This window comes from Motacilla alba, chromosome 1 (assembly GCF_015832195.1).
Source record: "Motacilla alba alba isolate MOTALB_02 chromosome 1, Motacilla_alba_V1.0_pri, whole genome shotgun sequence".
In the NCBI taxonomy this organism is placed as follows: domain Eukaryota; kingdom Metazoa; phylum Chordata; class Aves; order Passeriformes; family Motacillidae; genus Motacilla; species Motacilla alba.
In genome coordinates this window covers 83908841-83930669 of record NC_052016.1, presented here as the reverse complement: position 1 = coordinate 83930669, position 21829 = coordinate 83908841, and the positions used below count along the sequence as shown (strand labels likewise).

General features: G+C 36.3%; 1 protein-coding gene across 2 annotated transcripts in view; it reads left to right on the top strand.

The window, feature by feature from the left end:
• UGGT2 (UDP-glucose glycoprotein glucosyltransferase 2) overlaps nt 1-21829 on the top strand; it is an 81414-nt gene that overhangs the window by 54626 nt on the left and 4959 nt on the right. Inside the window, exons 26-38 of one of the 2 annotated variants that reach the window (XM_038129155.1) lie at nt 1190-1269; nt 2585-2774; nt 3636-3794; nt 4908-4993; nt 9132-9216; nt 10635-10720; nt 13479-13577; nt 14746-14830; nt 15252-15434; nt 16648-16808; nt 17532-17646; nt 20162-20278; nt 21249-21393. In XM_038129155.1, coding sequence (XP_037985083.1) covers nt 1190-1269; nt 2585-2774; nt 3636-3794; nt 4908-4993; nt 9132-9216; nt 10635-10720; nt 13479-13577; nt 14746-14830; nt 15252-15434; nt 16648-16808; nt 17532-17646; nt 20162-20278; nt 21249-21393 — 1591 coding nt within the window. Of the gene's footprint in view, nt 1-1189; nt 1270-2584; nt 2775-3635; nt 3795-4907; nt 4994-9131; nt 9217-10634; nt 10721-13478; nt 13578-14729; nt 14831-15251; nt 15435-16647; nt 16809-17531; nt 17647-20161; nt 20279-21248; nt 21394-21829 lie in introns of those variants that run through there. The other variant, XM_038129165.1, reaches the window with a different exon arrangement.

Sequence of the window (21829 nt, the reverse complement as noted above, 5' to 3'; positions counted from 1 at the left end):
TATTTGAGTCACTTTGACCTCTATTTTGATTTTGGTGGTCTTAAACTTATGTCATGTAATGCTTTCCCTTCTTATGCTTCCAGTGTTCTTGGGTTCTCCTTTCCTGCTTCTTCACTTGCTCACACCAGTATGCTATTCCCTACTCTTTGTTTTTTATTCACTAGTTTTTCAGTGATCTTATTCAGGTGACACAAAAGATAAGAATAAGAAACTAGGAATAGAACAGGTCCCTAGGGCTAAGTAAAGTTACAGCATTGTAGTAAAGAATGTGTGTAAGCCATGGGCTGAACTGAGGAAAGAAAAATTATAGTAATAATAAAAGAGAGATTTAATGATGACTATTGTCTTGCTTTGTTCCCAATTTATTTGCTATTGTAGTAATTTTAGATATTAGCCTTACTAGTATTGGTGTTGTAACTTAGCTTTTATGTCTTACTGGCCTTTCTAATGTCCATAAATGTAGGCACAGCTGCTTTATGCTTTCAGGTAAGCACTTTGTGTCAGAAACCACAGAACTGAAGGTAATTTGATAAAGGTTTTTATGAGTGCTTTAAAGAAATTAATAACTTTGTTAGCTTTAAGTAAAACAAAACAGATTGCTCATAAAAATAAGAAAAAATACTCTCCTGATATTATGGTTCTTATATAACAGCATCTAAAACATAGAAATTACCAGACAAAGAAAATGAGAGGAAAAAAGAAATATGTTAACTTACCAAAATGTTTTGAAGTTAATTGAATGGTTTAATACATCATTAGTCTATTGTTGACATTTAAAGTTATTAAGTAATTGAGTATTAGAATAGTTCTCTGAACTTCACTATATTTAATGATTTACCATATACAACTTTAAAATCACAATGTAACAAGGGTGATAATATCATTTACTCAAGCATTGGAAAATGGGGAGAGCTGCTCTTAAAAAAATTGCATGAGTAGGTGAAGACATTAATATTTTGACTATCAAGAATATCATGTGCTAAACCATGCAGTTTTAGGAAAGGTCATATATTTATTTACAATATCTCACAATAACCTTTAATATACAGATATATTTACATCTTTAAAGAGTTTTAGATTCCTGCTGAAAATTGAAAAATGGTAGGATGTCACAAGGGTAACTTTGGCTTATTTTCAAAGTTTGGTGATTCCCAAGAACCATTTTTTACAGAGATTTTTTTTTCTGTAGGTACTCAAGGACATTATCAATATGAAACTCAGGTTATTTTTGAACTGCAGATCTAAGCTGTCTGAAGTGCCACTGAAGAGGTTAGTAGTTCATAGCTTGTCATGCTAACTTTGGAAAAATAGCCTTAATGGTGTATATTTTCTTAAAAAGTAAACATTGCTTTGTGTTTCTGAATTATTTTTGTTGATTCATTTTCCACTGAATGTCACCTAAGCCGTTTGCACTTGTTTAGATGAAAGTTCTTGTTCCAATGTGTCAAGCATGGTATCACAGGGAAGTGATCTAGTCCATCAAATGCACCTCTCATTAAGAGACCTTAAATAAATCAATAGAGTCTTTTATACCTGTGAAAACTTTCAGAGGGGGATTATCTGTCTAAGTTGTTCCCTTCTTTACAGCCCACTGTTTGTGTAATGAATTGTACAGATTCAGTTCTCCTAGGAATTCATCTCAATAAATATACAGCCTGATGTTATATTTCATTGAGAATATGATAGCCTAAATGTATTTACTATAAATTGAAGTTTCTTTTATCTGTGTGTAAAAATCAGGGTTCACTAATTCAGTGATAGACATTTACACTGAAATTAATTCCCTCCAAGATGATTTCTTTCCCTCTAAGAGAAACTGTCCTTGGCAGGTATTTTACCTATAATCCTAACACCTGTATTACTAATTACCTGTGAGAGAGGCTGATGGTAGTGCCTGACCTTTAGCCAGAGGGTTGCAGAATTGATCATTTGCCCACAAAACAGAAGTCCTTAGTTTTTATGCATTTTGAGAATTACTCAGATCTCTTGTTCCATAAGAGGGTCTTAATTATTCGTCTTCTGAGTGTCTTCTTGTGTGAACATCATTATGATGGCTTTTGAAGCTGGGTGCCTACTTCTTTCCTTGTGTTTTGGAGAACTTTTATGTATGGAATAACTGGGGTAAGAGCTGGAGAGGAACAGGGAAACCCTACCTTTCCTCTGCTCTGTCCTTGCTGCTGCTAGTGACAGTAGCCATTCTCAAAGACTTTTCTTCCAATAGAGATTAGTCCTTCTGCATAGTTCAGTGATACAGATTCTGAGAATTCAAGGCTGCTATCAGTCAAGCCATCTAGATGCACCTCTTGGGTATTCACTTTCATAGCCTTTAGAGTGTTAATGGAAAATAGGCACATCCACAGAAAAACTACCAAAAGTCTATAGGTCTGTGTTCATCTACCAGCCCATTTGAGATGCTGTAGGTATTGTCTGATGATATTTCAAAATATTAAGGAGCTACTTTGTTTCTAAATTTCATCAGACTTGGTAAATATTCACTATATTTTAAAATATTTTAGAAGAGCTTCATGTTTGAACTTTGTATTTCGCTAAAAGTTGGGGTTTTGTCACACTTCTTTTTCAACAGCTTCTATCGTTTTGTTCTGGAACCAGAATTAACTTATGGAATCAATAAGCACCTTCCTTCTGAACCTGTAGCAAAATTCCTAGAATTGCCAGAATCACCTCTTTTGACCCTAAACATGATCACTCCTGAAAGCTGGCTGGTTGAAGCAGTAAACAGTTCCTGTGACCTTGATAACATTCATTTGCAGGAAGTAAGTAGTAGTTCGCAAACACTGTAAAACTTGTGTTGGTTCCTCTACTTCAAGAGGGAAGTGGAAATGTTGCAGGATTTGTCTTGTGTCAATTCTCCTGAAGTATGTTCTTTGGTAATTGATTATTTAGGCAATATTTTACCGTTTCTATTGTCATCATCTTTTCTTCTTTTTCTCTCTTAAAAAAAAAAAAAAAAAAGACAAGTCTTAAAGGAAAGGAATGGAATAGAAAAAAATCAGAATGCAAAGTACAAGTTAAAGCAATTTACCTGCTATGTTGAGCTTTGTGTTTAGAGAAACACTACATTTAAGATAAAAGTAGTAAAGCAATTAAAGGATTCTTTGTGTTTCCTAGTTTTTGTAACCTAGGTAAATTCTTCGTATGAACTGGAATATGTGACTGTTTATTAGTGTAGTTCAAAATGTATTTCACCCTCTTTAAGGTCACAATTCTTTCAATTATTACTTAATTCTATTTTGATCCCCCATCTTCAAAATCATTAGATTTGTTTGAGTCAATAAGCTTATGCAAAATATCGAGGGTGTTTGATTGACCAAAGCTGTGTACTTGGAAAGTGTATTGTGAAAGTAAAGCTGGAATTTACCTTACAAAGGCAGAGGTGCCTCAGCTTCAACAGTCAGTGGAGAGAAGGTCCCTCCAGAGAGTGATCCTTCTTCTTTGTCTTGGATACCTGTTTTATAATTGAGTCAAGTTCTTATGGATGGACTTTTCTTTGGGTTTTTTTTGACTGTGGGAGTTACCTTGTGGTAAATCCCACACAGCATGTTTGTGACTGTAATATTTTGCTTTTTCCACATGGTTAAGTGACATAATTTATTGATGAAGCATTCCTTCCGTAGATAAAAGGGGCAGTTATAGCAGAATACGAGCTGGAATATATATTGCTTGAAGGACATTGCTTTGATGTGACAACTGGACAACCTCCTCGAGGGTTACAGTTCACTCTGGGCACAAAGAAGAACCCTGTCATGGTTGATACTATTGTGATGGCCAACCTTGTAAGTACTTGGTACAGGAATAGTCATTACAATTCACACTTCTTGTGAGAATTCCTCGTGAGCATCTTGTTCTTTAAATCCATTTCTCTGTGTTGCAAGCTTAGTAATGCTAAAAGTAACAGGCACATTCTGGAGCTGAGCTCATCTCTAGTTTGTTGAGCTTTCCCCCCTGTTCCTCTCCTGTGATGCAGTATAGGTTTGAATACAGGCTAATTTTATACTCTTGCCTGAAGTGCCTAAACTGGCAGCCTAATTGCCTCTAGTAGGTGGTAGGAGACAGTTATATTCAGGCTGAGATTCCCTGACAAATGTAAGTTATTATTCACGTTCTGATTAAAATAACCCTTTTTGTTACACAATGATCCAGGCAAAAGAAGACTCCCATTTTAGATGAGAGCCTTGGTGGGACATACCCACACCTGAGAATTTGTCTCATCATGCAATGTAATTATTTTTCATGTTGGCAGTCTGTAGAGCAGAAGACCATGTGACTTCTGAAGTGAAAGATTTTTTTTTCTATTGGCTAAGGGAATTTGATAGGGAAGGATTTTGATGAGTAAGACCTTTTACCTATCTGCTGTTCTCTAGTCTTTGTAAATATTGTATCATAAGGAAGGAAATTCTTAATAAATTGTGAATCTTTGATTTTTGCACAAGTATTGAATACGGACTCAACAGTAGATGGTGTTTGGCATGATGAAACTTCTAACAATTCGCATTTCAAAGCTTGCTCTCTGTGACTTTAACATAGCAATTGCTGTTTACAGTGTTCCTAAAATAGGAAGGAATTGTGTTGACTTGGAAAGTTGTTCCAGACAAAAAATTTTGAGTTTCAAAGAAGCTTTTCAATTTAGGGTCTTTTCAATAATTTATTTCTATGCTGCTCTTTTACTTGCTGTCCTTTGTGGAGTTTTTATATGCAACTCAACTTCAGCTAGAAACAAACAGAGCACTGAAAGACATTAAAACGGACATGCAGGAAAGGTGATAGTTGTTGCATCCCTGACACACTTCTTTCAGGGCTAGTACAAATGCTGAGTAGTTTATTTTTGTATATGATGATGGTTGAGCCTGAAATGTGACCAGAACAAGTGCCTGTCTTTTTTTCCTTAGGGGTATTTTCAGCTGAAAGCAAATCCAGGTGCTTGGATACTGAGATTGCGTAAAGGAAGATCTGAGGAGATTTATCAGGTTTTTTCGTAAGTATGAATCCATCATTTGGAAACAAATTAATCTGAAAGTGCAACATATTTCAAAAAGATCTGACAACACTGAAGGAAGGTGAGCAAAGATAGCATTAAAAAGCATAAGATGCAAATGACGATTTAAAGTTTGTAAGGAATACCTTATTTCCTTGTAGTGTTAGTTGTTGTTTGATGGCTTCATGTGTTTTTGAAGGCATAATAAAGCCAAGCTGCTCAGCTAGACTAGATGCTAGCAGTGTCCCTTACTGTACAGTTGCCCAGCTACCAGACCCTTTCCCTGTCAGTTCCATGCATGGTTAGCATTATCACACAATGGCTGCACCCAATTCTGTAGAAATGTCACTCATGGTTTTGTTTGTAATATTTTGGCATTCCCAACATACTTAACATGTAATTTCAAGAGTATGTCCAATGGAGCATTGCTCTCCAGAATTATCTCCAGAACTATTTGGAGGAAGTACCACGAATTTCCCTCTCACAATTTCTTTCAGCCATGAGGATGCCTCTGAATGCAGTATATTTATAAGTGGCATCTTTTTTTAACAAGAGAATTGTAAGAATTTCAGTTCTAGACTTTTTCTTCTATTAATTCTGAGTGTTTCTTAGTTGTCTTAAGTCATTTAAGGATCGCTATGGTTACATCTCCACTTTAGGATATCAAAGCACCCTTCATTTTGAGACCCTGGCTGCATGTTGACTGCACCACGTTTCCCTCTCTTGGGAGAAACCTCTGTCCATAGAAAGAAAGTTGTATTTCTGCAACTGGCATTTAGGTGACATCTCTGTGCCTTCTAGATCTGTCATTTCCATGGTTGATTTTCATTTAAAGGAATATATGTGCTCGCCATCATTCCAGCTATTCCTTAGAAGAATCACCTTATCCCCATGTTTTATGTAAAAGCACAGACCTGTAGCATATGAGAACTTTCTCTTGAAGCTTTAGATCTAATCACTTCTAGAGGAGCACTATTGTTTATTTAATTTCGTCTTCAGTTTTTCCTTTTTTTTTCTTTTTCCTGTTATCTCTTTTCCCCCTCAAAGTAATTGTGTGGTTTGAAATAGGTCTATTTCTTATATAATATTTATTATTACTTGAAGCTCAGGAATACATAGTTCCATTTGTTGTTAATTATCAGCTACTATTAAAAACCAAAAAACTTAACGAACCTCTTTGTGGTTTTGAACCACGATTTAGTTAATATCAGTGTTACAGGGAGAAATATTAATGGGATGTTAGATTCATTCTGTTTGTTTGCAATTTTCAATTTATTTTTTTTCAGAAATCCCTTACAGTCTGTTGCAAAAGCAGAAAAACATTGTCCTTACCCTTAGAGGTTCACCTAATCTCCACCAGCTGTATCTGTACCATTTGTCTAATTTAGCATTTAATTTTTAAGAAATATAGAGTGATTTATATAAGATAGCATGGTTTAAAAAAAAATAATGTAATGAGGTGCAGTTGGGTTAAATAATGAAACAAAACCGTTCTACATTCTAGCCTGGATCAAAGGAAATTTTAAATTATCTGCTGGGATTTTGCTCTTTTTCCCTCTGTAACACAAATGGGCTTAATTGAACTCAGCTAAGTTACTAAAAACTAATACCTCATGAGGAATCTAAACAATGCAATTTATTTCATCTCATTATTCCAACTGTAGACTTAAAGTACAACAGGAAAAGTATGTTTGTGGGGCTGCACCAGGATCTTTGATATTTATTTTACAGTATGAATTGTATGAAGTTGCTATCAGAGCTCAGGCAACTGTTTGATAGGATGGAATTTTGCTGTTGCAGTATGTTCTCCATCCATATATATTAGTCACACCCTCTCCTGTTGAACTGTAAAATGAACCTGTTTCCTTTGAGGCACAGGCCTGTACATTATAAAGGGAGTTTTGGAATGTCCTGCATCTCAGTATTTATCTTACTTGCTTCTCTCATAGTTGGAAGTAATTTAATTTTACTATATGTAAACGCATAACATTTGAAATAAGCTGCTTCTTTCTTCATAAAGACTGCTTCTAACAAGGATCATTATATTGATGCTATCACACTTGTAAATCAATTCGTTATTAATAAATTACTATGGATATTAGGAAAATAAAAATACTCAGCAGTAATCTGAGCACTGCTTATTATTTGGACTTTGATGTTGGTAGGAAAACAAGTAGGTATTGCAAGATAAGATTGCAGAAAATAATTTATAGCTAAAGATATCTATAAAATCCTGATTAATATTTTACTTTTTAAATAGGCAGGTAGGCATATATAGGATGTAAGATATATTAATCTATTTGATGTCATGCAGACTGCCTAGCTGAAAGGTATATCTTTTATAATTTGGACAAGGAGTTGTATGCTTGTTTCTTGGGCTTGAGGTTTCAAAGGATCTCCATTTCTTGAACCCAAATTCTTTTGTTCCCCAGATGGAAAATTATAATTTGTATTATATTGGTACTTACTTGTATTTGTATTAAAAGCATCTAAGTGTTTTGACGTTAAAGTTGGGACATAAATAGTCTGCCAGGCATGTTTTGCTTTTCACAATTACATAATATTAAGGTAGCTAGTCTTACATATGTCATGGTGCTGTCAGTATGCAAGATATTTTGCTTAGATTTAAAAAGGTTGTTCCTAGTAGGAAAAAAAATCCATCAAACTGAGTTCTGTACAGAGTAAAACAGTTGGCACTTATTATGAGATGGAGCCCACAGGGAGGCATCCATGAAAGAGATTTAGGGAGACAAAGTAATGTTGTTGGATTTACATCCAAACCAAACACTCTGAGAATATTGCAGAGACTTTGGAAAATCCTCTTTATCAGCAGAATCCTCTGTATCTACCTACAAAATTCATAGCATAGGGATTTTGAGGTAGCTGAGTGAATAACAGAGAAAATATTGGTTGTGTGAACACTGGGGGCAAAATTGGAACATTGGACCGGCTGCTGCTATCAGCAGTTTGTGTTTGGATCAAATTTTACTATTTTAGAACTTTTTAGTCACACACTTTATTTAAAATGGAATTAATATCTGAGCACTGTGCATCCCTGTAATGCAAAGACCATTATTGGCTGGGTGTGCATATGAATGATATTTTAAAAGTGTGAAAATAAAACTACAATAGAGAGTAGAAAAGTTCAGATAATTCTGAACATTGTTTTATGCAAGGATTAGCCATCTCCGTGAGACTTAGTGATTGCAGGCACATTTTAGCAAAAAAATGTATCAAATAGAAAATGCAGATGAGTGTGTTAAATCCTGCAGTGTTCAGGTAAGTGGTATGATACACATTGAAACAAGATTTAAATACTTCTGTTTTTTTGGGGGAAAAATATTAAGCCTAAGGGGTAGCAGATTACTTTCTTAAACCCATTTTTTTTGTGTGGGTAGCTTTTGCAAGAGGAGCCTGCATAACACTGATAAAAGGTAGAAGAGATTGAAGGAGAAATATATTGAGGGACTATTGAGGTGTAAAACAAGAGAATTTGAAAATTATGTTGTTATTATGCTCTATCGCAGTAACATTTTTCATATTAGCTACTGTGTGGACTGCAGTAGTTTGGAGTCACCTGAGTGGCTTTAAACTGGTGTTCAGTAGAGCAGACATGCATGTGGTGCTTGCACAGCTGTGTCTTCAGGGCTACAGTTTCCAAAGCCAGCCAGTTGAAAGCCTCAGCACTGTGGTGAAGCCTTCCCTATACTTTTAAAAGCAGATCTATTTTAAAAGTACATTTAATGCCATCACACAATTTCTAAGATGTTTTCCATACTTGAAAAATAGATTGTTGTTATATTTGAATATTATGTTATATATATATATATATATATATATATATATATATATATATATATATATAAAATATGTTTAGCTGTAAGTTACTACAGTTTTTCATTGATTAGTAAATTTCCTGTGAAAATTCAAATTAAAAAATTAATGCAACGACTGTGGGCAATGTCCAGTGATGAATGAAACTCAGTGTTTTTGAAGTTAAAATATAATTAGATGCAAGTGAAGTAATTTTTTTCTGTAAATATCAGCAATTCGAAACATTATTCTGTGATTAAACCCAAGCAACAATGCATATTTTAATGAGACAGTACACTTACCTTGGCATTTTTTCTCTTCACAGCCATGAAGGAACAGACTCTGTAGCTGACCTGACAGATGTTATTGTGGTACTAAACAACTTCAGAAGCAAAATTATCAAAGTTCAAGTATGTATGCAGTGTTTCCTGGTATGAAATATGACTTATGCTTATGTGTCTCAGGCTATATTTAATTGAAATATGTATACTGAAGTATATAATTTAGAATTTGTGTAATTAAAGAGAAGGATGTGCAAATTAATGTAGTTAATTTGATCCAATCAGGTTATACTAATTGTGTGGGAGATTTGTTAAATAGCTGTTAAACATAGATAACATTCATCTCATCTAGCTCAAGGTGCCCAAGTGTGTAGTCTTGGTGACTTAAATCCCTTTCTGCTTAGCAGGAGAGAGTCCAAAGGACTGTTCATCCCTGCTCATATATGGATTTAAACCAAGAGAATGACCTGTTGAGACATCCATTTCTCTCCAGTGAGTGAGGAGAGATTTTACATAAAGTCCAGATTCCAGAGTGGAAGTCAAAATCAGTGGTGTTGACTTTTACCCTAGGCGACCAAATTTGTGTCAACAAAACTACATTACATTCATTAGATGTATCAAAAACAGCTAATGAAGCACCACTTATACTGAGGAGAAAGATCCTCATAATACACTGTATTTTCCACTATATATTTGTAATATTTTAAAAATATTTGTAAATATTTTAAAACACCGTACATGAGTCTATTCCCCAGTCCTGTAACTGAAAGTTTCCAGAAGCCAGGGAAAATGTGTAAGACTCTGGAGCATGATGAGCCTGCCTTTAAACAACAGCGAATGGGTAGAAGGGTGCCTAATTTTCCTATTTTGAGCCAAAACAGGAATATTATTTTATGTGAAAGGTGGTATATGTATTAAAGTTATAACTAGAATATGTAAGCTTTGCCATTCAATTGAACTCTAGAATCACTTCACTGATCTGTGGGATGTGGCTTCAGGATAGTGTCAACAGGAATCTGTGTTAGCTTGACAATATAAACATGAAATTAATATGATTAGATTCACACATTCAGGGTGTAAGAAGCTATTTGGTTTTCAAAAGCAATTAGATTTCTTTTAATCAAGGAAATTGAGGTGGTAAATGAAATTAATCTTGAGCCATTACAAGCATCTGGATAAGACAGCAGAAATTGCTTAAGTTGGATGAGTTTATGTTTCAGTGACAAATTTGTCACTTTCTCCCTGTGAAGGGCTTATGAAAATGACAATTTCCTCTCAGGTAAGTTCCATTGTGGGATGCTATGCTTCTGCCAGCTAATGGCTGGATCATAAACTTGTGAAGGAGGAAAATGAGATAAAATTCACCACACTTGCAGTTGTTTGCATAAAGATGTACAGAGGGCTTGAAAGGTGCTGGCTGATTCATTAATCACCATACTTAGTGGCTCTAGCCAGTTAGAACACCATAGTGAGATATCACAATGCAAGTGCTAATTACTATCAACTACCTTCCCAAGTTGAACAAAGGCATTTATTTTACTGACTAGGTACAGAAAAAGCCAGATAAAGTGTATGAAGATCTTCTTACAGATGGAACAACGGGAAAAAAAGGAAAGGTGGAATCGATTGCAAGGTAATGCATAGCTTGATTCTAATTCAACTGTTCTAAGACATGTTTATTATTACTCATAGCAAGTAAATTTTCTTACTTGATACCGATACAAATGTGTAAAAAGTCTCTCCAAGGGATTTATAATGTAAATAAAAAGGGGGAAAGACAATCTATAATGTCATGTAAATCTCCTTTTTTATTCCCTTCTTAATCCCTCCTTTGTATTTCCAGTTTCTCTTCATTTTCTTCTTTGGCTGTTTTTTTCATTTTGCTGTGGCAGGGAATCAGTCTCAATGTGAAAATCTCAGCTGGTTATGTGGTATTCATATTTGTCAAACTGAACATCAAAAAGCAGACCAATGCTGCTTGTCTGCTCCTGGACATAATTTATGAAATCTCAAGAAGTGTTTTTACCTTTTACTATAAAGTTTGAGTTCTTTAAGTAATTGTAATAAGCGTCTCAAGCATTACAATTGGGGCTAATAACTTTGTAGTATTTCTAATTTGCTGTTTTGAAGAAGACTCAAAAAAGGTTTTATTCAGTTTTCAGTAGCTTGGGCAATGGTTGTGAGTCACAGACTGCTAAAGAAAATAAAGAAAAAAAGAAAATAAAGAAAAGTTCTACTTTATCTACTAATCACTTGGCTCCAGTCAGTCCTGTACACACACCTCTCTTGGCAGATCCAGGACCGGCTTCTGTTCCAGCTTTAAAATGTCTCATGATAAAGCTGTTCCAGCTTTAAAATGTCTCATGATGAGGCCTCATCATGAGAGAGTGCCACAAGTGCCTTCAGACCTGAGATTATATTGAGTGTCTGTTGCTGATTTTATGTTTATCACCATTTATCCACAGATTATTTTACAATGTAACAGAATCACGGAGGGTTAAGGGTTGGGAGTGCCTTTGAAATCATCTAGTCTCAAACCCCTTGCCATGGGTAGGAACACCTCCTACTAGACCAGCCTGTTCCAATGTCTAACCACCCTCACACTAAAGAATTCCCTCCTACTTTCTAACCTAAATTCCCCCTTTTTCAATTTGTACCCATATTGACTAGATTCAAAGACCCTCCCAGGCCACTATGCTACGACTCTCAACAATTTCTTCCACACTGGACCCACATTGCTGCACAAAGGTTCCTCTGAAGAATGATGTTAGTTGAGGGAATTTTTCATTGACTTCAAACTTCCCACTTCTAATTGGCTGTGTCAAAGGATGTATGTGCAGAGATCAAAATCTTAACTCCCTCTAAGAAGGTTACAAGGGCAGAGATCTCTCAACCTTCCAGGTCTTGCCTTTTATCACAGTGGCATTCATCATGCTCTGAGCTTGGCTGGGCCAAGAAAGCCCCTCACACAGTGAAGTTTATTTGCTCTTCCCAGTGATTCAAGGTTGTGGCTCAAGGGCATGATTTGAGGCTGTCTGTCAGGCTTTTGCCATCTAGGATCTTGTCAAATACCCTTCCTTTTTGTTATCCCAGAATGAAAAGAATATCCACCAGCACATTGTTCACTACGGGAACCCACATGTGCTCTAACATGGGAGAAGTGCACACCACTTTGCCCAAGCCCTTTCATATTTGAGCTGCCCTTCTCCAACCGACTGCTTTTCCCACGTGACCTTACAGGTCAAGCCCAGCAGCTTTGGGAGATTCCTGCTTTCTGTAAAGCTTTGCAGAATCAATATTTTCAAGATCCTTGCATCAAACCCCAATTTTCTTTTTTCACATGTGATGGCTGCTTTATAAAGAGCTTGACACTCTTTCAGTCCTGCTATCACTAAATACAAGACATGGGACAAAAAAGAAGAAAGGAGATAGACTGCTTGGACCTGTGAACTGCAGTCTGTTTAGCCTGTGAGAGTTCAGTGCTGGTTGAGAGGTTGTCTGCCTTCTTTGAAGATGCCACACCATGCAGACAATGCCACTCCACTGATGTCTCTCTCTTTTACCATGCCTGAGTGAATAGAACGTGGGTTTCTCAAAAGATTATTCACACCACTTAAACACATTGCAGCCTCTCAGCTATTTCTGAGCTTTCAGCTTTGTATCAGTGGAGTGATCTGAATTCTTTTGAATACATTCGAGATCTGAGACTTGTCTTATTTGCTCTTAAAGATTATGAGGATACCTATTTTTACACTTTCTAAAGGATACTTTTAAAAGGGATAGAACCAGAAGAAAAATAGGGTGACTCATGCATTCTAAGTGAGTGAGGAATGACTCATCTCACAAAAAAGACTATTGAGGTAAATTTCCAACAGTATCAAATGGCTTGATAACCATTTGATAACTATAACCAATCTGGTTCTGCAGTTCTGAGATCTGTGAAGCAGTGCCTGAGGGAGGCTGCAGCCTGTGTGTGCTGGAAGGCACATGATTAAAAACCAGCCCTGGCAGGCTTCAGTATTCAAAACAAGCAAAGAATGCTGTGCAGCAGAAACAGAAACCTCTGTACAACATACCCCAAATCCATAGGTTAGCTTCTAGGGAGAGGAATCAGAGTAATCTGAAGAAGAATTCAATAAGTGTTACAAAAAACACTGGGAAATCCCATCACCACAGACCTCTGAAAGTTATGAGAGTATTCTGGGGAAGGTTGTAGCTCCTAAGGCTAGGCATGTGCAGTGGAAGTAAAATGTAAGTGTGTTTGTTTACTATAGGATGTGTATTTCTTTTGTATATTTTCTTATTTCTGATTCTCTGTGAGCTTAATGATAATTTAGTAGGATTTTTTTTCTGCAGAATTTTTAGTTTATATAATTATTTATAATTCTTAGATTTTCAGAAGAAATTCCAACCGATGAGAAGGAAAAGAAAAGTGATATTCTTAACATTTTTTCTGTTGCTTCAGGCCATTTATATGAACGCTTTTTAAGGTAAGGAAAGGTAAAAGGGGAAACAAGAATTTCATAGCAATACTCTACATTTCCGTAGTAAAACTAAGCAACCTAAAGAAATTGACTTTTTAAACAACATCTAAATAATACATTTTCAAAACCGAGAAAAGTTGTATACAGTGAGAACTAAATTAATCTTTAAGAACAAAGTGATTCAACATATGGATGTTCAAAAATACCATTATTCCTTGAAGACAGAAAATGTCTTTCATGTGTGAAGTACAAACATAAAAGATGAAGTTCAGCCTCTCTGTATACAGACACAACAGAAGTGACTTCATTAGAGTTGTGTCTATTTGTGTTTCATACAAAGTGGATTTACTACATGCACATATGGCCTTACTTATCTCAGGGTCCTTTCAATGAGCAGTGACTGCTTTTAAGGAATTCCTACAGTGTTGCCTGATCTCTTCACAACCATCTGTGTTACTTTTCTGATTTGAGCACTGGTGATTTGATGGCTGAGTCATCTGAAGTTTGAGCACTGTGTTTCTTTCCTTCAGCCTGCAACCACCTTCATAAAGGGAAAGACACATTTACTTTAAAGGAGAAAAAGTAATCTTAAACATCCTACTTCCTGCTTTGTCTTGTTTTCAAGTTTATTATGTCTTTATTTTAAGGCAGACTTGATCTGTTGTAAGGCTGTGGGTCACTGCTGATCTGTCTGGTTACACCAAACAAAGGCCATGATAGTGAAAAAGAATTGAACCCCAAACAGTGATTCTTACAGTCATTAAGGGTTTTTGGAAGAGGGTCTGACTTGAACTTTTTTTTTTTTTTTCCAGCAACCTATTAAACTCTACCAGTAGATTCTAAAATAAGTTATTTCAGTAGCCAAGTTTAATATTAAAGGAACTAACCATAATTCTAATTTTGTCGGGCACCTCTCCTAGAATAAAACACGTTAATAGATCCACTTTTGAAATTGTTCCTTCTACTGCTGCTTAGCCAGTCTGGATCAAATGAGGCCATTTCAAAGTGCCCTTGAACATATGCTCTTTAAAGCTTTTAATTAGAAGTAGATAAAAATTTCTACTTCAATTGGGCTAAAGAAATTATACTTAAAGTTTTAGTACTTTCTAAGTGCAGTTGAAATTTAATGACCCATGTGTATTTGTTTGTTTATTGTAGACTTATATTTCCACAGAATTATGATGCTTTCTGTCCTACGTCACACAAAAACACCAGTTAAGTTTTGGTTTCTGAAAAACTATCTCTCCCCAACATTTAAGGTAGGAGAAAAGTCTTCCTCTGTTTTTTTTTCTTTAAAATTTTAAGTAATTTTTTTTAATTGCAGTTGTCTAATTATATAATTCAAATTAAATTTTCACAGTGGAAAATTATCCCTGAATTTGTTAAGTACCAGGGTTAGGTAAAAGATTCTTCTTTTCTGGGACATGAAGCCCAGTGATAAATTATAATAATTTATTCTCTCTTGATAGTCTCCAAGAGCTTGCATGAAATGCTGTTTCTGTTGGTGTAGCTGAGGATAGTGCTGAAACTAAGGGAACATTTTAAAATAATAAGTTTGTTGTCAGTAAGGCCAGCCCAGCCACAGCTGCCTTGGAACATTCACTCCTTTTCCTTTTGAGTCCTTGTGTGTCTCATATATGTGCACCTGATGGTTTTTTGCTCTTCTCTTTGTTCTTCTAGGATGTAATTCCTCACATGGCTAAAAAGTATGGGTTCAAGTATGAGTTGGTCCAGTATAAGTGGCCCCGCTGGCTTTATCAACAGACAGAAAAACAAAGAATTATCTGGGGCTACAAAATTCTTTTCTTAGATGTTCTTTTCCCTTTAGCTGTGGATAAAATAATATTTGTTGATGCTGACCAGGTAAGAAAAAATAATGGCATATTACTGTTAAGGAATTAATTTGGGCTTAAATTGATCCAGTTTCATTCTCTGTGGCCATTTTATTCAGATGTTGGTCTCAAAAGACTGTTGCAGTTGTACAAACAGAACCAGTGGTGCTGCAGAATGTAGATGCAAGAATTTCATTGGTCTTCAGTTGTGTGGACTTTAAGAGTTTCCCTACACTGAGTTGTCCTAAATTGTCTGTGTGGAGAGAGAGGCACCTGGAGAGATGTGTGTGATCTTGAAGGTGCATTTCACTGAAAGCCTATTGGAGTGATTCCATCTCTGGGCTGATTGTGAGAGGAATTCTTGACTATGGCCAGTGTCTGAGGTGATTGGAACAACTTCTAGATGGCTGAAATTCTTCAAGATTAGTCCTATCTCTATTGTAAATTTGCATGCAGTCCTTCATTCAGGAATGAGCGTGTGATGTACTGAAAGACAAAGTGCTGCTTCAGATGAGTTTATCACAAGGTTATTAAAAACCTTGAGACACATTCTGATGTATTTTGGTCCTTTTCCAAAGCTTAAGAATAAATGAAACTTAGTTGTAGCAATGCAGACTGCAACTCTCTGCCATTTCATCTGGATACACCATCTGGGAACACTGGTTGTCTATCCTAACTATTGTAAGGACTTTTCCATGCTCCCAAATAGCTAAAACCTTTTTTTACCACTGATAAATTAGGTAAGTGGGGTTTGATGGAAGAAGGATTGATCAGCAAATAAAGGGCATTTGTAAAATGTCATTAAAAACTCTTTTTAAAAGTACTTTACCATTAGATACAAGGATTTTTCAAATGATGCAATAATTTTGGAGTGCCTGATGTGGATAACAGATGAGGAGGATTCTTTAGAAGGGACATGATTGGTAGATTTCAAAAGTTATGTTTCTTAATGAAGGAATTTTGTATTGGTCAACCAGAAATGCTGGTCTGTGAGTTAAAAAAATATTGCCAGTTTTATATAATTTACTCAATAAATGTGTTACACTGATGGCCACTGTTAATAATATGATAAAAAATAATAATAATTTTGAGCAATAGTTTGGTAGATATCTCCCAGTGGAATAGTTTATCTGTACCCCACTGTTGTAACATCTGAGGGGTTTTCTTAATTAAAATTAAACATTGTGAAGCCTGCTGCAATACCTACCCTCATAGAAACAGTACTAAATTATATTCTTGTTCAGATTGTGAGGAGTGACCTGAAAGAGCTCAGAGACCTGGACCTGAATGGAGCTCCCTATGGATACACTCCTTTCTGTGACAGCCGCAGAGAGATGGACGGGTACCGCTTCTGGAAATCAGGATACTGGGCTTCCCACCTCGGCAAAAGGAAATACCATATCAGGTAGGAAAACCCCTCACACACTTCTGTGCCCTTTGGGAATTGCATTAAAATCTGGTGTTGGTCTTGATTATGGCTGTAGTTGGGGTCACCATTTATTGCCGTGGGTTTTCTGGGCAGTCTGGACTTGGTGAAGGGAAGGAGAGATCTTGACTCCATTTCAGAAAGCTGGTTTATTATATTATGATATATATTACATTAAAAAAGATCACACTATAACTATACTACAAAGAACAGAGAGAAAGAAATCATCAGAAGGCGAGACAGGAATAGAAAGGAATGAATAACAAAGTTCTGTGACTCCTAGAGAGTCCGAGAGCTGCTGCCTCCTCGATTGGTGGCCAAGTAGAAACATCCCACATTGACCAATCGAGGAAGCACCTGCTGCATTCCACAGTAGCAGGTAACAAATTGTTTACACTTGAAGCTGAGGCCTTCTCAGCTTCTCATGAGAAGAAAATCCTAGCAAAGGGATTTTCACAAAATATCACAACCACACTTGATCACTGAGGCATTCAAGAGCCATTCTCAGTAAGAGAAAAAGAGGGCAGGAATTCTGATGATATATTGATTTCTCTGTTTTATGGTAGTTTCAGCCACTTAATAAAGAAAAATATCCCTTCAGGATGGGAACATGTTTTACTTTTTCGTTACTTTTGTTACTATTATCAAAAAGAGGGTGAACCCCCATAAATCTTATTTCTTTGGATTTTTTATTCCTTGTAGTGCCTTGTATGTTGTGGACCTGAAGAAGTTCAGGAAGATTGCAGCTGGAGACAGGCTTCGGGGCCAGTACCAGGCTCTTAGTCAGGATCCAAACAGTCTGTCAAATCTAGATCAGGTATATATGGCTCTGAGCATTTTTGGATTTATTTTCTTTATCTTTCTCAATATGTATGGAATATCTTGTATCTCAGCATAAATGTTACATAATTCCAAAACAGTTTGCCATTTACTGCTGTTATAGCCTATTTTCAGCAGTGCATATGAGCACAGCTCAGAAAACTGCTGATTTTTTTTAAAATTTAAAAATGAGGAAAAAGCCCAACTTACAGGACTTTTCACCTTTATTTGTAGTTGTTCTGTGTGCATTTATGTTTTTCTGATGATAACCCTCTATTCTGATAATGGTAATTATATTTGTGTTTAGCAAGAGCTTGTTTCCGTTTTCTTCTTTTTTTTTTTACCATAAATTAAATTTTCTTTTGTAAGTTAACTGCAAATGCACTCTGGTGGTTGCTGTACATGGTCACCTTGGAGTGGCTGGAGTTTGTCTCACTTAGGGTGAACCTCAGAAGGCTTCAGAAGTGAGATTGTCCCTGCTTTTGGTGTTTTCCTTGTGGAATTACTTCAGCACAGAAGATTTTTACCTGCCTCTAGCAGCAACAGGATCCCATGGTAGCAAAGCCCACATTGCTCAGTGCTTTTCCACACCCCTGCTCTGCAAGGAGGTTTCTCTCTTACATTAGGACATTATTACTACCTGTATTTTTTTTTCAGAAATAAAAGTAAAAATTGAAAATAGCAGTTCTTACACTGGACAAATAAAAGTGGGAATACAGCCACACTAAAAACTCAGACTAGACTGGACACCTGGAGCTGGAGCAGCCTTTATGTATGTTAAGAGCAAAAGGCTGAAATAACAGCAACAGTCAGAGTTCACATCTTTCTGGACAGCAGAGTGAATTCCTGGCCCTGATCACCCGTGCAGAGTCCTGATGGGATAGAGCTGTGTGTTCTCCAAATACAGTCTTACCCACACGTACAAGGTGTTCTTCAGGAAGACCTTGTAAGATTGAGAGGTTACAGAGTTTTCACCATAAGGCTGGTTTTCATAAAATTTATTTTATCTAATGTTCTCAAAATATTGAAACTTCTCATTTTAAGATTCTTGTGTTTCCAATTACAGCTTTAAAACATGATAGCATATATCTCCTATAAGCCTGTTGGATCAAATCAAAAGCCACTTAAGGAACAGATGTTAAGGTAGCTAAATCTCGGCAGAATGGAATTGGAATTACTTTGGGAAGTGAATATTCCAAAGTAGTATTTTCATAATAATCTGGTTTGACTCTATTATAGGAGCTACTTGCTGTGTTCTTTGCTGCTTCTTACACAAAATACAGCAATACTCCTAGAAATGCAAACCACAGTGCAATGTATTGGAGACCTGGAGAGCTTTCATCCACTGATAAAGATGCATTATAACTCTTTCATTACTACTTCTGTTTTAAATACCTGTCTGGAGTGCTCACTGCCCTTCTCAAAAAGCAGCAGTCTCAGCTCTCTGTTAATCTCCAGCAGTGCTGTCTTCATGGGTGGTAGTTAAGGTTCTTAAACCACAGAAGAGAAGTAGATAGAAGGGGAAATGGTAATTTTAAATGCAAAGGAGAGTAAGTATAGAACTCCTAAGGAGAAAAAATTACACATCATAAAATCTAGACTTCCAGTACAGTCATTTTCTTCAGAGGGTTTTTTGTATTCATTCTTTTTTTTTTTCGTTTACTTTAAATCCTGAAACTAACAGCTGACTCTCTACATTTTACTGCATGTAACAATTTTTAAATTGACAGCTTCTGAAAGTACTGTAGTAACTCAGGAACTGTGATTTCATTTAGAAATCCAGAGAGGCACAACAGAAAACCAGTCTCTCTTCTTTTGGAATTGAAATGGTGATAAAATACCTTCCAAAAATTATAAGTTTTTAAAAAATAGAGCATTTCAATTAAAATTGAATGTCTTGGCTCTCCATATAATTTGATGTGATTCTTTGGTGCTAATGTCTGTATTTCAGTTAAATTATACATCTTTCATAATGCAGCAATATGTGCTATTTTGTTCTGTCACATTTAGCAGTGTGAATTGGCAAAGTAAGATGTGACTAACACTTGAGTACTGACATTTATTCTGGAATATAGTGCAAGGGTTGCACACGTGAGGGCGCTTAGGAATGGATGTGCCAGTTGCTGCCCCTGCTCTTTGCAGCTCTGACCAGAGTCGGTGCAGCGAGCCTGAAACCTGCCTGAGGTGTTTCTCATTTATAAATGCTGTTCCCTGCATTCAGCCAGATCTTGGCTCAGAGTTTTCATGACGAGATTACCTGACTATGTAATAAAGGTCAAAAAAACCCCAGAAGTGAAGTAAGGAACATAGGCAGAAAAACAGTTTAAAGCTTTTCCTTCTCAAGCTCGTGTTTCTGGAATCTTATTTTCCTAGAAGTCATCTCAGTTTAGAGTAGTGGCATAATCCTGTATTATATGTTTTTTGTGGCAGAGGTTGGGTTTTTTTTCAAGTTTAAGGAATGGAAAGCTGGTTTCTATTCAATGCTAATTTGTGATTTTACAAAATTTGTACAGGATCTTCCCAATAATATGATTCATCAAGTAGCCATTAAGTCTCTCCCTCAGGAGTGGCTTTGGTGTGAAACCTGGTGTGATGATAAATCCAAGAAAAAGGCTAAAACAATAGACCTGGTGAGTTGATCCTGACTTAAATGAGTTGTACAGATTAAAAATTTTGCTGTGATTTCTGGGGCATTTCAGGTTGAGTGTGTCATGTCATGAAGGCAACTTTGCTGAAAGGCACTGCAACATTCCATCCCTTCCCCTGAAACATTTTCTTCTCCGAGATCTCTCCCACTTGCTCTGTACCAAATCTGCTTACATTAAAGCTGAAAACTGTACCAAAAAAATTAAGTGTTGTTTATCTCTTAACCAGATGGGACTGAGGTTTTTCATGCCCATACGTGAATTTTCCTTATAATTTTTCCATAGTCAGCCCAAGTTACTGGAACTGTAACAAAGTGCCGCTGCCTGTCTGGACACTATGGGCTGCTGTTGTTCTCCCCACATAGAAGGTTCCTCCAGAACCTTAACATTGTCATGGTTTTTTTTGGTCCGTTTCATTGCTATAAACAGGAGATAAAGCAAAGTATTAAAAGCATAATGCTCAGGACACTATCCATGTTTAGGAAGAAAAAAGTTTGTTTGGGAATGGAAAGAGACAAAAATCTTTTTCCTGTCATTATTATCCCCATCCCATTTTTCCCCCATTTAGATTTTTTGACAACACACATACACTATTTGTGATGCTTTAGACATAATTTGAAAGGAAAACAGACAGTTGGAACTTGATGTGATTTTTCAGTATGCAAATAGTTTTCTTTGTGTCTTTACAGTTGTTAGAATGAGTTTGTTTGTGCTCTGGAGACAGGCGCTCTCTGTTCAAAACCCACATCAGGTTCAGTTTCAATGTGCCAATGTCAATCTTGCATCTCCTGGGCAACTTTGTCTAAATTTTAGTAGTCTTGTGCCAGCCATGTCTCTGCTATACTGACAGTCAGCAAAAAGAAAAGCATTTACAATTCATTTGAGCTAAATTCTCTGAAAAGGTGTTATTTTCACATTTGCTTTGTTTACATCTAATATGTTTTTAAACTTTCAGTGCAACAACCCCCAGACCAAAGAACCAAAACTAAAGGCTGCTGCCCGGATAGTTCCTGAATGGGTTGATTATGACTCTGAGATCCGAAACTTAATACAGCAAATTGAAAGAGAGAAGAAAAATCTAACATCATTATTTCAAAAAGGTAATTTACATGCATATTCAGCTGCTAGCTTCTAACAATTAAATATTAGTCTAGTTGAAATTAAGATTGGGGTCAGTAGGCACAAATCTTGTACTTGTGTCATTTCCCTTGTTCCTCAAAAAATGGTGTGGGGTTTGATAGTTGTGTGATGCTGCTTTCCACAGGAGTCACACTGACAGCACAAACCCTCTTGTTTCATGCCAGAATCTAAGAGAAAGCTCAGTGGTCCTGTTCCTGCACCTCAGACACAACCAACAGTCACATAATTTTAGCCACAAATATTAAGTAAAGCACACTAGCTTAGGCTTCACTTGTATAATCTAAAGCTCATGTCTATTAAGCAGTTGGGGACTGAGTATTAATTTGCCTCTGCATCTCTCTCTAGGCTTATCTATCCAAGCCTTTTTGCACTGGACTAAATTCTATTTTAGTTAGT